Below are 16,193 nucleotides of genomic sequence, written 5' to 3' on the forward strand. Positions count from 1 at the left end.
GAGTAAAATAATATTGTTGGTAGTTCAAAACAAGGCAACCACAGTTAATCACAGTTGAGATGGTAAAACGTAAGAGTTATTAGATTTGCTCAGACACCTGCCTTTAAGTCATCAATAACAACTCAATTTCAAATGCACGCTCAAATTGGGTAAGGTGGTGCTAGCATCTACTGTACATTATCATGGTTTGATTCATAAAGCAGTATTTGAAATGAAAAAGTGTATAAGAGGGAACGTCCTTCCTTGTAACTTGAAGATTCGTATCAATCAAAGAGAAAGAGATTCCGTAGGCAACTAAATATTCATCAGATATTACATCTATCAAAAAACTACTGCACGACAATAAATACGTTTTTCGTTAATGCCAGTAATTACAGCCGACAAACCCTGAAATGTTGTTATGGATTTACTACTGTAAAAAATAAATTAACACCACTGATTTCTAAATGTCTATAAAAGATAGCGATAAACATCAAAATGGTTAAAGAGATAAAAATATCACTTGGGTAGGTTAACGTATGAAATACAAATCATCTATAAAACATATCTGAATAAATCACAAGAAATGACGTCACTAACCATATATACATTTGTAGAATGCCTGCCATAAAAGTGGCGCAGGAAAAAATAAGAGGAAAGGACAGAGCATCTTACAGCTTGTGCTATTTCTTGAAAACATGGATCATTTAGAATCCGATCTAAAAAGATAGTTTTCGACAGAAATAGCTTGTTATGCACAAGTTGCATACTTTCTCGTTAAGTATCGATGTTTCTTATAATGTTCTCTGCTATAATTTATCTGAGGCTTATAAAATCTTTGATGAATCTAGAAATCCAGGAAACGTAAAATAAATTGCATGGATAGCCTGCTATCCCAGTCACTAAGACTGACGTTCTATTCAAGTAAACAAATACATCTCTGCATATACAAAAAGGCATGATATACACTAAATGCTGATTGCATTTGGAACTTCTTTCGGATCCAAGTACGGATATGGAACTGCCCTTGCTTTGTTGCGTTCTTCGATTATCATGCTGATTTTCTTCAGCTCTTCGCGAAATCTAGAAATTCAAAATCAGTATAAAAATTGTTATCTTTATCATTCCATGAACTCTAAAGGCACGAGGCTTGCATTGGAAAGCAAGATGACTGAAAATCTGTATTATGAAACAAAATTAATGTAGAAATCACATCCATTGCTATGATGATAATAATAACGTAACTTTTACTGAGATTCTACTAAAGAAAAAAAGTAATTGAAAAAAGGTTTATAGATCGAATATAAGACAAAATCAGAATTAAACTGTTCCATGGGAACAATGTTTTTTTTCAGGCAGCCAAGAATCAAGATAGACTGTGTGTCTGTATGTACAGATAGAATTTCACCGCGTTACACAAGAAAAAGGATTTCCAACATTATCGATCAACAAATTTAATGATTGTAGAACTATTCCGAAATGCTAAATTTCACAAAATAGCGGCAAGATCATAGAACCTGCTTAAAAGCCTTATTCAACTGACTCTCTTCGGGGGTAATATTGTTTACAATCAAAACGCACGCATAAATGCATGAAAGCGCGAACAGTCTGGTTGAAAATGCTGTTTAGCAAGTAGGACGCTGTGTTTAGACACTAAGAAGCCAAAACCCTATAACCTTTTCTCAGCGAACTGAGAACAGTAATACTAAAAAGGAATATTTTCTTGAATCGATCGATATGTAATTTGTGTCATAAACGAATACAGTTCAAGGTAGAAATTCAAGGTACAAGGTAGTATTAAAAAAGTAATGTTTAAGGAGTGATTTTTTGCTAATTTTGAACTGCTTGTGCTTCTCGGCAGCTTTTCTTGAAATTACTTGAAGCACTGTAAGATTTGGTGTAGAAAAAGAGAATCCATGAGTGAAACAGGACGATAGCTTTGAAAAGTTCAAAATCAAATGCAAGCTATAAATGCGGAAACGGGAAATATTTCTTGAGTAACTTACAGAATCAGTTAGACGCCCAATTTTTTATGATCTTTTCGCTTAACCTTGTAATAAGATGTTTTGAAAACCATGCCTTTAAGACACAAGAATAATTCTTTTCCTTTCGAATAGTTAACAAGTGATTGTGATTCGAATAATTTTAAATTACTTCTGTTGTTTAGATAATCCCGTATTTTATTCTACGTGTTATCAGTATCCATATAAATATTTTTCGATTTCGCCGATCTGGCTACTTTACTCAATGTTCCAGATATTTGCTGGGGGTATCTTATAACTGTGGGGCTATCTTGTATCAGAGTTACTTTTTAATGAGCAACAAATGTCAACACTTTTGCGCGAGTAGAATCTTACCCCTCCTGGTTCATGTAAATCTAACAATAATACAAATGTATTTTCCTGGAAACCAGTATTAGAGACAAATGGGGCTTAGCTTGGTGTTCTTTTGTCTAGATACAAACCTAAAAATATTTCTATCTGTTCTTTGAGCAATGTACAAAGCAGACACGTATACAACTGTCAACCAAAAGAAATGATACGAGATATAGCATGAATGAAGAAAAGTACCTTTCAACAGCAGCAACTGCTTCTGGTTCGTAAAGGTACTGCACCTCGAAATCACCTAGGCCATTAGTACCTCTGTCACTCAAAATCTTGGTGACAACCATTATGCTCAATGTCGTATCCTTACTTGGCAAATGGGCAATGATGTCTTTTTCGGTAAGTGGTACCTAATTTTATAAAGAAGAATAAAAACATATAGTTAACGTTAAGATGCTTTTTTGCTATTTGATGTTTCAAGGCAAAAGTCTAAAAAATCGAAACCCCTTCTTTTTCCTTTATTCTGCTGAGGAAAAATTATCTGGTTACTTTTAGAAAGTACCTCTCCCAGATCCTTTTTCTAAGTATTTAACTGAAATTCTTTTCTTAACTGTAACTATCTAGGAAAACTCAATTCGAGTCTCAATATCATGTCAAAGCAGATTACAAGCTTAGAGCTCCTAACTGTTTTTCTGGACTTTGCTTTGTCAAGACTTTTGCTGGCAGAAAATTAATATACCTACGCATTCATATGACAGTCATTTGGGTATCTTCTAACTTTCAACGAAACGATTAAATTACCTTGGTTCTTGGTATTTTCCCACGTAAAATTGCCGGGTAATTTGGTGGAAATGCGTACTCGTCGTACTGGTTAAAATTAGCAGAGGCATGTCCAACGCTGCTGAGGAATATCAGTGACGTCAGAACCTGGACAAGGTCTTCTTTGTTTTCAAACTTCCCATTGCCTGGAACACCCTAAAGGTTATATCAGAGTAACTAAATCCAATAGAAAAAACATGTTATAATGATAAAAATGACAAGACGTTAATGAGAGAAACAACCTGACATTAAATGACACCGTGACATGACAGGTTGCCTGAAATGGTTTCCATGGGACTAAAAAAATGACATGACACGACAAGAAAAAAAAGTTATGAAAAATTTTAGTGTTTCTTGAAAGCCATACCTTGACACAGCATCCTTTTTCCTTGTCAACCAAACATTTTCCCCAAGACTGAAGCTCATAATCAGTAACAAGCATGTCATCCCTCGCTGTACAGAAGAAATAAAGTATTGATATTAAGTATTGCACAGCAGAATCATTTCATGCAGAACAAAGACAAATCTTGCGGCGCAAAAAGTCTGTAACATAATTTTTTAAAATTTAACCATTTCTAGCTAGATTCTAAAAATGACTTTTTATCCATCCTGCAAATAAGCAGTAGAATCAGTCAAGTAAATCTGTAAAGCAAGGGTTGTAGCCCTAGAATAAAGACTTAGTGGCATACTTCACCAAGCTATGCATTATTCCACGACTGTTTATAATGGTGGTTTTGAAATAAAAAGCAGCAAAACGCTGTTTAGCGGGGAAACAATCAGTAGTAAGTTAAGATACTTAATCTTTTTGTCCTAAATATATCTTTACAAATTTTGTAGTTTTTGACCGTAGTTTCGTAAAAATGACACTGCAAGGTCATGGTTCTAGTTACTGTGCTGTAATTTGGCCTATGTTTGACTAAGAAACAGCCAAAACATAGCTTGACAAAAATGGTGGTTTGTTAATGTATAAGGATTTGAGGGGCAACCAAAATACAGATTGAAGACAGCAACAGACATTGTGAGCAGATTAACATATTCTCGACGACAGTCTATTCATATTAGTCTAGTCAACCTAAACAAGAAGCTTATGTTCGGCTTTGTAAAGTGTACTCACGGTAATAAAAGGTGATGACTTCTTTCACATAGTTATGGATGGCTTTATGAATAAGAATAGCATCATCTCTATAAGGGTAATCGATCAGCGCTTCTGTGTCATCAACCTAACGAACATAAAATTTGTATACGTTTAATTAGCAGCAAAATGAAGGGACTTACGAATTCTGGACAATGGAGGCCAGACAGAAAAAAGTTTTAGATATATGCGATCATCAAATATGCCTGTTTGTATTCTTTACCCACAGTTTCACAACATTGTGGTTGATATGGCATAAAAATATAACAAAAAATTGCATAAAAACGAAAGAAAAGACGGAAAGCCCTTACAAAAAAGAAATGGGAATACGATTTGAAGACGTTGGGTATATTCAACTAAAAGGGGTTCGAAATCAAAAGAAGAGTTTGGCTGCTTACTTTATAAAACTATGTGAGAATAATATTAATCAATATTTGAATGGGTAATGTGTATCTATGTCCAAAAAGTGAATTACAGCTTCACCTTTTTAGGATAGAATTGAACTTATTTTCGATAGTATTACACAAGTTTTTATAAGAATTCTTTAATTTTTGCCGAGCGTTAATATTATCAAAACTTTGCAATCCCGAGCTTAAATTTAACTCCCGTATTTTTACTCCCGACACAACTTGTAAATTTTTTAAGAATCAGGATGAAAAGTTTGAATCGTTGTTTTTGTTTAAAAATAAAATATACTAGCACGCTACAAGATTGATGAGTGTTCCTCAAGCTTTTTGCGTGAAGTCAAACTTGTCTTGTTTGATCAAAAAACTCAAATAGAAGAAAATTCAAAATTCAATAAAATTCGAGCCTTGCTGTTAGCCTTAATCAATTTTTAAATTTCATCCTTTTTCAGCCCCCATATTTCTACAAAACGCATTCTTAAAAAGAAAATTTATTGAACAATCCAGATGCATCCTCCGGTCCTAATGTTATTGAAAGAGTCATAGTGAAATTAATTGAATTTAATTGCTTACCCCTCTGTCCTTCAGATCATTTGGCAAATCACCTTCACTATTAAGTTCCCACTCCCTCCATCTAAACATAAGATACATAGAGTACTAAATAATGAAAATTACTGTTTACTGATCTGTCATAAAGTGTTCGATCCAGTATCAACAGAGCTGTAAACACTTTTGCTGTACAGATCAGGACGGTTCTAATTTGCTTCTTCAAGTTTCACCATTTATACGATCAGTACAGTTCAGATCTATACGCCAAAAGGTAGAGTTTCAAATATATTCCTTGACAGTGAAATAATTTTGAGTTCACTATAAGAAAGCGCAGATACCTAAAGCAATAGAGAATGTGAGTTGTCATGCTAAAAAATAGGAATACAAACAAAGCTCTACAAATGAAGCTTCTTTCAACAACATATTGGGTTGAGCGAACACTACCAGATTACGTGCAGATTAAACGAGTTATTTACACGTACGTGTTTCGTAAGATTTCAAAGAGACCTCTAACACCCATCGTCATTGTAACGTCAATCCATCCACCAGGTGAAACAAGCTTTTCGAGGGCCAGACTAAAAGAGACAAATTAACGTCGCGCTTACGAATGCTGAACTCAGCGGTGAAAAAAATAAAAAAATTGTTTCAAGATGCGACAGAGAAATGACGTAAAGAAGAAAGGAAAAGGGTGCTAGTGTTGGAGAGATCTTTAGGATTATTGAAATAAAAAATGGGAACACGGGAGGCAAATGCTCGGCTTCTTCTCCAAATGACTTTTTGGGATCTGCCGTATTTAAGCCTGGTTCCCATAAAATCGTAAGAGTCGGGAACGTGTCGCCGATCCCTTCTTCCATCTTCAAAGACCAAAGAGAAAGTGTTCCCATTGACAACAACACAACAGCAAGCAAAAACGCGCCAAATCACTTTCCAAGTGACTGTTTCTTAACAATAGTGAATCGACGGCGTCGGCGACTCGTGTTCCCATTAAAAGGTTCTTTGATCGGAAGAGTCGTAAGAGTCGGGAACGTTGAACTCAGATCAACTTTCCCGACCCCTGCGATTCACATTTGATTGGAAGAAAATGTTCCCATTAAAATCGGGAGAACAACGCAGACTGACGCAGACCGTCGCCGACCCTCGTACGATTTTATGGGAACCAGGCTTAAGCTAAAGAGGCGGAAGTGGGATACATCCTATCCTCTGAAAATGGCGACTTAATGGCGACCATAACTCCAATCTCAGAGTTGATTCGTTGCGTAAGATTGATTTTAATAATAGAGATTATCATTTTCGAAATACACTTTGAAGCACATTATAATGCATATTGAAAGCGTTGTGGCTTTTGAAGATTAAAATACGCTTTGAAGGAAATACGCTTTTAAATACACATCTGGGTAATGCGGGCGCCATTAGCATCAAAGATTACAAATGTTTTTAAGCAAATCTGGATTTTCTAGTTATCCAGCTGGGGCCTTTGCAACTCACTGTGAAATTTATGCTGATCAATTATTGGCCTTAAGTTTTTCCTGGTGGCTTTCAATTTTTCCATTGCTCTCTTTTAATACCAAAGCAGCCGTTTCAGCAGGCATGGTTTTCTTGTTTTCAGTTTGATCTTAAGTACCAAGAGAAATCCTAGAATCCTGCCGAGGACAGTCACATGACAAGTGAAAAGCTTTGTCTAAGCCTTAGACTCTAAGGAATGCCATTTCAGTAGGAGAAAAAGTGAATATATTTGAAAGTACTTTTTGGATCTAAGCACCACAGCACTTACCTGTTAATCGCAACGAGGTAAAGAAAATGCGGAGCAAGCAACCGATAAACCGGATGCGAAGGAGAGAGTTCTCGATTGACTGCCACACAGATTGTTTCCCCAATCATGTGGGTAAAACCTGTATGAAAAAAATCACTTAGGGTGAAACAGTCAACAATAAGCTCTACCAAGATGATTATAGATATCAGAGTCTACAACATAGCTATTTTTGGCGATTTTATCAGCAAGGCTTTCGCCCAGCCAACAGAAAAGTGGCACCCTTACACCATCAGAAATCAAGTTGGATAGGTTAATTTTTAACTTCACTGCTTTATTGTTTTATTCTCTTCAATAATGTATGTAGAATTATTTTGTCTACAAAACGCATATATTTAGAATATAGGATCAAGTTTCTCAATAATATAGCAGTGGCAGTAAGACATCCCTACACTTGCTACTGTATCTGCCTTTACAACATGGTGTAATAAATCATATCCATGGACGCCAGAACGATCAAGGGGCAAAAGGGGGGCAGGCTTGAGTAAAAGGGGATTTGAAAAATAACTTCTAGTTACTAACGGTCATTTAACTGTCATTGTGTTTCGATCTTCTGTAGGTAACTTGAAATTCGGCTAATCTTTGGCATAAGAATTTTCTTTACAAGTTTTGAGAAAATTCGTCATGAATAGGACAATACAATCAGAATTTCATATGAACTTTTTTGCTATATACAAACGGCTAATATCAAGGGTGCTTCTATGAAAAGGGCAATTTGGCCCCTCTTGCCCTTCCCATCAAAAGGCAACCGGGGCGGGAGAACCTCCTTCTCCCTGGTCATATCTGGTTGTTTATATTAAAGAAAGCAGCATTGGTTAAACATTTTTCGGATAATTGGACGATAATATAAACAACGTACGTTGAAATAATCCCTAGATCAAGTATTTTACATCGTTGTATTGCACCAAAAACTTAAGTGTGAAATACCAAATGTTGTTCAGAGCTACATACAAAAGCTTAACATGACCAAAAGAGCCGAAACTTTCAATAGACTTAGCATGTACACTTTTTAGTTAAGCGCAGGGGCACAGACAATGGTCTTTTTGGTTTAATGAATTCTTAAGAGCACGTTCAAAACAACTAACAAGGTAAAAGTTGTTCGCGACACCTGCATCCACGGTGCCTTATATGGTGAATCCATTGTCTTTCTAACGTTTTATTGCATAAAAGGAGTTGAGTAATATTTATTACCGAGATGTGTGCAGGCCTGGTGCACAGCGGCATCGGCATTGTTATAATACATCTTTGCCAGCATCCAGGTGTATTTCGGGTCATTTGGCATAAACACCTGGAAAAGATCGTGGATTTAGTACAAGAAAATACAAAGATAATGTTAAAGTCAAAAAAATGAGGGGATTTAATTCCCTGAGTAATCTGGTATATGATCATGGTCAAATGCCTCTGAGTCATCTTCTTGAAGTTAAATGAATTGCTACTTATATGATAGAACATCAAAAGGGGTGAGGGCTATTGGTACTCAAACAATTTAATAAAAGAGGGGTCTTTCTAGCAAAACAATTCTGCACTCAAAATCATCATCTTTGTCAATCAAATGAACACTAAACCAAAAAATTTAAGAGGTATGAGAAACCTAGAGGGATAAAACCTATCTGTCTCTAATAACTAGAATGCAATGCAATGCTTATAAATTTAGGCCCCGTTCACATTGATCCGGATTCCAATGACAACGGATAAAAAATTCATCGTTTTCACACCGTAATCAAATAGTTCTCCACAAGATAAATAAAATAGTTTGTTCGTATGAAATTGATTGACATGGTCAAAATGATATAACCATACGACATCTAGATGACAAGATTGTAGCTGATTTCAAATACGAGAGAAAGACAATGGATAGGTTTAGACATAGTCCAGGTATGTTTCCGTAGAATGAGTAATGTTTGACAAATGTTGTACAGGAAAATACCATATAAGTAAGCATGTTGAAAAGGTCGTAAAATAACTTCATCTTGAAAAAATTCTTTTTCCTCTGTTTTGAGACTTGAATTGCAAAAATAGTTACTTCGTTTCTTTTCTAGAATCAATTTTATATTATAGTGGGTTGGAAAAATAGAACTTAAAAAAATGTATTATTTTCAATCTTGAATTGGGAATGGTTTTCTAAATTTGCTTTTATTTTGAGTACATAAGCGTTGCAATTCGTCTCGATTACTCGATCAACTATTTACCTTGTAAGACATCGAAACGTGTTTATTCCTAATGAGAACACAAATATTGGGCATTAACATCAAAGTGGTTCTTTATAATGCATATCAGATGAAACTGGGGCAGAAAAGTATTCAGCAGGGGACAAACAGTAGGTAGCAAGTAATCAGATGTGATCACTCAAAAATAACGAATTTTCGTGCATAAAAGCTTTCTCGCATATCCTTTGTGGCCTTTAAACTATAATCTCCCTGGTAAGTAGAGACCAATCTCTACTGCTTCTTATAAAGGCCAGGCTAATCGGCTAATCTTCTTATGTGTAAGAAGGAAGAACTGCAGGATAGGCTGTCCACCTGATTCTGTGAATCTTGCAATGGGTGATGTTACGAAAGATTTTAAGGAACAAAGCAATACGACGACGAGAATCCAATGTCACGTGATAAAATTCTCAAAATAAATTAAATTTAAGGAATATACTAATATTTCGCCCCGGCATACAGGGCTTCATCAGAGTAACTGAAACGAACGAGTGAATGAATTTGAAATGTGACATGGTGATACCGGATTGGTGAATGTTGAATGGTGTGAATGCAGCGCAGTGGGGAAAAAATGGGATGATGGAAGTGGGGGAGAGACGGGTGGTGGGTGATGTAAGAGGATGTGGGTGGAGCTGTGGAGATTGATGCAACGGGATTATAATGATGCTATGAATATGAATATAAAAAAACAAAATAATAATAATAATAATTGTGATGGAACTGAAAATAATGGAATGTTAATCTTCTTATAACGTTGCACAGCACTTGGCGCGAACAGATTAGGCCTAAGACCATGTCTGAAAAACCACAAGTGAACAAAGAATGGAAAACAATGAAAATTCTACATGACACAACGGCAGTTTATACACTGGTAATTTCGCAATCAGTAAGGCAAATTGCAACTTTCACACTGGCAATTGCAACTGTTTTTCCGCCTCTCAATTGCAAGTGACCAGTGCCAATCACAAGAGGCATTGAGGGCCTAATCGGGTAAACCTTAGAAGAAACACTGGCAGTATTATTAGAAGATTTGGTCGTTGAAATGCTGAAAAAAAGTGTAGTGCAAAAATGTTCCCGTCTGCCACGCCCATAACACCCCCTCTCGAGCAACTGGCACCTCCACAACCTTATAAAGGCATCTCAATTTCTCCAGCTTCTTTAGCAGGGTTCCAGGCTTGAGTTTGCATGCCAGCCACCCCCCCTCCCCTCTTCTCTAGATGCCCCTACCTATCTAGTAAATAGGATGCCCTTTCCTGTAACTCGAAACGATAAAAGATGAAAAACAAGCTCCTCTTACTGGGTTGTCTTCGGCTGGTTCTTGGAATAGCTGAATGGCAATCGGCATTAGGCGTCCATCTCTTTTTGCATGGAACAATGCAATAGGCGCACAGATCTGTGATATGAAAACAAACAAGACATGACAATACGAGATATCATTTATTTTTTTAATATTTCAATACTATTTTGTTTCTTTTATTTATTATAATTCATTTGAGCCATTTCTATTTTAGTTCATTTCAGCCACAAATAAAACAACTTTTCTTTTAAGAATATTATCAAAACAGAATTTGTCCAGTTGAGTCCATGACCGTCGGAACCATTTAACGATAACAGGAAGGTAGGGGCATGTATTGATACTAAACAAGGTACATTCTTCTTTTGGAGATTAAATTGGTATATGTATGGGGGCAATTTATGCATTTCCAAATAATTCGAGCATGTGCGCTAAGGATCCTATTCCAAAGATCCTATTTCATTCTTAATTAAAAAAAGTATTACCTCTCTACTGTGGGGACACTGCAAGTTATGTAGCACTTTTAAATCAACGATGTAGATAGATTTCTTCGCGAGTGCATCCTGTAGACTTAAACCGTCGAGGAATGGTTCCAGCATATCTTCAGTCACAGCAAGTCTATGATTAAAATTTAATTTTTGGGAAAATAAATAATCGCTAAAAGAGCAAGACCTGTAGAAGTTGTCAAACCTTTTAACGTGAAAGATATAAAGGCATAAAATCAAACTGAAATATTATCGCATAAAATCAAACGTGAAATTAATTATGCTATGTCATTAGTTCGTATTTTCCAACAAGAAAAGCCATCTTGAAAGCTTGCAATCTTGATTCATTTTGACGTTTTCGTCTTAATGGGCGCAGACTTTGTACCGATAAAGAAGGGTGTATCTGTACAGCGCTTTACTAGAAAAAAGCGGGTGATACTGTTATCAATGAATGAATGCTTGCTTCGACGTGCATCCGTTCCTTTCGTTCCCTTCAACCCCCCCCCCCCCCCTTCAACTAATGTTGTCTAGGCATCAAAAGTAGCTTACTTTTGTGGAATCTCTGTGCACAGCTTTATCAAATTCGGAGTCACGCCCCTTAGTCTCTGGCGTCCAAAGTGTTCGTCTGATTTCCAGTTGTGATAACCCTTCAAAGTAAAACGTCAATTGCAGCGAAAATTTGTAACAAATATCAACAAATAAAGGTATAGAAAGGTAGAGTCTATAAAGATACTTTTTGCATTTTGATGGCAAAATTCTGTTTTTAATTCAAACAGTATTTGAAATCGCCCCTTTTCTGCCACAATTTATTTAAGACCATTGGTTTACATAGCGTACGTCGTAGACCCCCCTCCCCCTATTGCAAAAGAAAATATGAAGGGGGTCTACAGCGTAGGCTTTGGTTTACATTAACCTTGAACCCTATGACACCTTTGATTTTTGTGTTTGCCTCTTTTTTGCATTGTACAATGTCGTTAATACTTTTACGTACTCAAGGAGTAGCTCCTGTTAGCTCATTTCATACAATGAATTTTTTATCATGCTGAAACTGAAATATACTTACATAAGGAATTGAAAATGGACCTCTGTAAACATTGCACAAATCCTCCAATTTTTGCCAGTAGGAAGACGTCATTTTTGTAATTTTCCTCTGAGCAAGCAACTTTACCTTGCGTGCTGTAATATCCCACTAAAATGTTCAAAATTTAACCACATCAGTTATAAGTTCGCATTATCTTTGTTTGATATAGTGAATGTTTATATAGGACATCAAAGCATTGTCGAAGTCCATTAAGCCAGCGAAAAAATTTGAACGCCACCACCTCCATAGTCTCTTACAATGCCATGGTAAAATGGTTTACTTGTAATCCAGAGATTGTTTTTCGGAACGTATTCTTCTTTCTTCTTAATGAAATTTATAGCTTCTGGGAGCAGGGTCATAGGAGCCCCTCGGTTTTAGAAACAGCGGTAAAGTCCCTAATTACAGGTGCCTTTTTTGCAAACATGTGCCCCTACTTTTTAAATTTTTCCTACGTCTAAGAGAACGGTGGTCATTTTCGCCTTCATATATCATTTGCAGGAAGTGAATTCTATATAGTCAGAAATTCGCTAACTCTTAATTAGGCTAAATTATCCAGTCGCTTTCTCCAAGTTAGAATCGGTTCGAGAATGGAGCACAGTGACCAAAAGAAGCACAGTGGTCAGGTGCCCACCTTAATATCGGAATCATAAGTGTTCTTAAAGAATTTTGTCGGAAAATTCTGGGTGGTAATTTTTGCAAATATGGAGAACTAACCGTCGTATGGCATACTATGTGTTATTACTACGTGAGAATGTTTATCATACCTTGTAGTCATTGCTGAAACTCTCTTCTGGAGGGCATTTCTTGACCTAAGTAAGAAAAAGAGCCGTCAAAAGAATAAGGTTTCAAAGTTCACTTTCAATGATTATAGAAAATAGACGTAGCGAGTATGGCTCACAATATCTATACGTTTCTTTCATATCTTTAAAATTTCTACTTTAACAAAGGTGGCCATGGCTGAGGTAATTCAAACAGGGGACATTATAGTGGACAGGGGCTTTATGGGAGAAACCTCTAGAAAATTTTTTGGCACGCGTCATTTGCTTCGACTCTACTGCCATTAAAGTTGTGACCAATTTTGTGGGGGTTGTTTTGTACAAGGGGCAAATCATTTCATGAAAATATCGGTCAACTTGGGTAGAAATTCTATTGTTTCATCTGAAAATCCCTGGAAATCCTTTTGTTGCGTTTGAAATCGTGCACCTTAAGGGGAAATTTTTTAAAACATGTACGAGAGAGACGTGCTAGAGATGGAGTTTTCCTTATCAAAACCCTCGCCTTTGTGTCACAACCGTATGCAATCAGAAGCTGCTGCATCAACGAAACTATCGGCAAGGCAATAATGCTTTTAAGGGCACTAAGGCTGCAAACTAAACCTAGGTGTGTTTGATCATTCTGCTAAAAAACTTAATTGCTACATTGATATGACACTTATCAAGACAATAATAACGCGGTTGGGCAAATGAAAACATACTTTCACTAATAAGTGCCCAGGGCGTTTATCAAATTTTTTAGTTTTTAGAGGTGCAATCTTAGGGATGGTAAAACATTTCGTCCCTAACTATGTTGCCCCAAATATTTGCTCTGTTGCTACAAACGCATAAAAGTTACATGGAAACCAGGCTTTACGCTGTCACTTCGCGACTTCGAGAACGTACATAGTACGAGACTTCTATCAAATTTTTGGATTTTTACAGATTTTCTAATAAAACAAAAGGATTTTCACAGAGATTTCTAATAAAACATAAGGATTTTTCACAGAGATTTCTAAAAAGTGACTTGCCCTTTTCCCTTGGTAGAAACCAAAGAATGGGACAAACTAGGGGAACCTAAATTCTCTTACTAATTGTTCACCTAAACTCTCAGTTACACCTTGTGTCGCCTGAGAATTAATTAAGAATAATCTTAGACTCAAAATCAAAAAACTTAATATTGGTAAAGATAATATGATGCCCAGCGAGGTGCGATTCACTCTTGCAAATACACTCTTTTTTTGTAAGAACCAGTAAATTTAAGTTCAGGCTGACTGTTCTTAATTTTTTCGCAAATCTGAGGCTGGATTGTTCTTAATTTGTTCTTAAATTAAGAGGGTGTAAGCAGTGCTATTGCTAGCTTTTTCGCTCTAAGGAGGTGTTCAGGCCTCATTTGCCAACAAAGTGAGTGAGACAGCCTTAATTTGCTGACAAATTTATATATTCACCGAAAAAGCACTCACACATCGCTAAAAATCCTCGATTTTGAGAAAAAACGTTGTTCAAAATTGCATTTTGCAGAAGCTCAGCCTCTGCTTGTTCTTAATTTGTTCTTAACTTTTGACCAGTTTTGAGGCTCGTGTTCTTATAAAATTGTTCCTGTAAAAAAAGAGTGTAGCGTACGAGATTTTGCCTAAAACAAAAGGATTTCTGGGGATTTTCGGGTAAAACAATAGGATTTTCACAAAAGGTGTACGATATTTTCTTAGAGTGATTTGCCCCTCGATAACTAGCCTCTGATAACAACTATCGATTTTCTTATGATCAGATTGATAACCAAGGTAGGAAACAAAGAAAATTGCACCCAGTCTATTGATAAGGAATGACCTGCACTTCCTGTGTCATTCAGGGGCCTTCCTACACTGTTTGTTCAAGGTCTAACTGTCTTTTTGGCGAAGATAATGTGGGTGGACTGGTGGAAGTTGAAATTTGATAGATGTTTCCTTAGGATTATGTAACAAATCAATGTTCGAAGATCCCCTTCAAAAATTTCTTCGTTGCGTTAATTTTGATCAAAAATATCTTCGTTGCATTAATTTCGACTAAAAAAGCTTATGTTACCTGTCGCGGCAAACCAGGAGCCTTTTCCTGGAAACAATATTGTTCCCGTTTTCTTTCCAGCTCTTCTTTTCTTTGCTGCTTACAGTCATCAAATTGTGGCAAGCAAGCATCATATTTTTTGAAAATAAATTTGATGTGTTCTTTAATCCATCGATTGCATGGGAAGGGGATACCGTATTTCAACTCATTTTCGGCAGCTTTGTTTTTACTATTCCCCTTGTTATTATTCGATCCTTTCATAGCCAACTTTCTTAATGGTCTTACTTTAATCCATTCAACAAACCAATCATCGTTTAGCCCTTTGCTGTCACGCCACAGTTCGATTTTTTTAATTTCCCCTAATTGGGGTACATTTCTTACTTTAAACGAATCTGTGTTCCCTTTTTCAAAGTCATCTCTCCATGTACAGTCCAGAGATATTTCCCTTGATTTGCGACCCTGCTCGTCGATCAGTGAAATGTAAACATTCGCGTCTGTCCCTGCTCCTTTCACGTCGCCGGTTTTAACAATAATTTCATAATCCAGTTGTTTCGATGAAATTGAAATTCCCATCTTTTTTGCAGGCTAAGTCATATGCCCTCTGGTTTTTGTCTTACTTTGATAACAGAAGCACGGACAGAAGCTTGTCTTTTAGCTTGCAGAGCTCTTCTGTCGCTCGGCGAGTTTCACAGCCAAATCTACTCCAATGACTTTTATTGTACGCTGACATTGAGCGAAACCACAGCAGGCGATATCAAGTCATATTATCCGCATCTATCAATTTTGCGTTGGGCTTTTTTGCTAGGCAACATGGTTGAATAACAAGAAGCTCGTAGTAGTCATAGACGGGTTTTTTGAAACAACAGACATTCAGGTTTGGCCATTAACCGGAAGTGTGTAGTATACCAATTCTCCTGCGCAGAGACCTTTTCCAGTTGGAAATCAAACTTGACCCAGCGAAAGACACAGGTTCCATGTTTACAAGTTTTGAGTTTTTTTAAAAGCACTTTGGAGCGAATTGCTCTCTTGAAAGTAAATGTCTTTCTTGAAAGAAACATAAGTGCTAAATTTCACTGATTTGTGAGAGAAAAAAAGGGGAAATGGCCTTAATTAGGTAAACAAAGCAAAGTACAAAACTTCATTGACCAAGGAAACCAAATTCATTGAATTACCATTGTAAGCGTTATTCTGCCACCAACAATAGCTTAGCACTGTTGCTTTCTGCACAAGGCTGAACCGAAATTCACAAGCTTGTACACAAACAAAGAATGTAGTTTGCTTGTGGCTGCCATGAATTATGATTATCAGTTAAAAGTTATATGG

General features: G+C 36.5%; 1 protein-coding gene across 1 annotated transcript; it reads right to left on the minus strand.

Moving 5' to 3' along the window:
- Nucleotides 1–287: 287 nt before the first annotated feature.
- Nucleotides 288–15,736, minus strand: LOC135682413 (polyunsaturated fatty acid 5-lipoxygenase). The gene is made up of 15 exons (XM_065197295.2): nt 14,892–15,736; nt 12,843–12,887; nt 12,061–12,186; nt 11,547–11,644; nt 10,998–11,130; nt 10,516–10,611; nt 8,206–8,302; nt 6,979–7,096; nt 5,690–5,782; nt 5,232–5,292; nt 4,237–4,342; nt 3,490–3,575; nt 3,105–3,278; nt 2,550–2,713; nt 288–1,062 (listed from the first exon to the last, which is right to left on the minus strand). Exons 1-15 carry the CDS (start codon nt 15,441–15,443, stop codon nt 948–950), a joined length of 2,064 nt encoding a protein of 687 aa, XP_065053367.2. The 5' UTR covers nt 15,444–15,736; the 3' UTR covers nt 288–947.
- Nucleotides 15,737–16,193: the final 457 nt, after the last annotated feature.

Source organism: Rhopilema esculentum, chromosome 16 (genome assembly GCF_057945365.1).
Source record: "Rhopilema esculentum isolate cy_ngs chromosome 16, ASM5794536v1, whole genome shotgun sequence".
NCBI lineage: Eukaryota > Metazoa > Cnidaria > Scyphozoa > Rhizostomeae > Rhizostomatidae > Rhopilema > Rhopilema esculentum.

Coding starts and splice junctions, on each gene's coding strand:
- LOC135682413 (XM_065197295.2), bottom strand. CDS start 15,443: ATGGGAATTTCAATTTCATCGAAACAACTGGATTATGAAATTATTGTT. Junction 12,888..14,891: donor CTCCTGGTTTGCCGCGACAG/GTAACATAAGCT, acceptor TTTCTTACTTAG/GTCAAGAAATGCCCTCCAGA. Junction 10,612..10,997: donor AGTGTCCCCACAGTAGAGAG/GTAATACTTTTT, acceptor TTCATATCACAG/ATCTGTGCGCCTATTGCATT.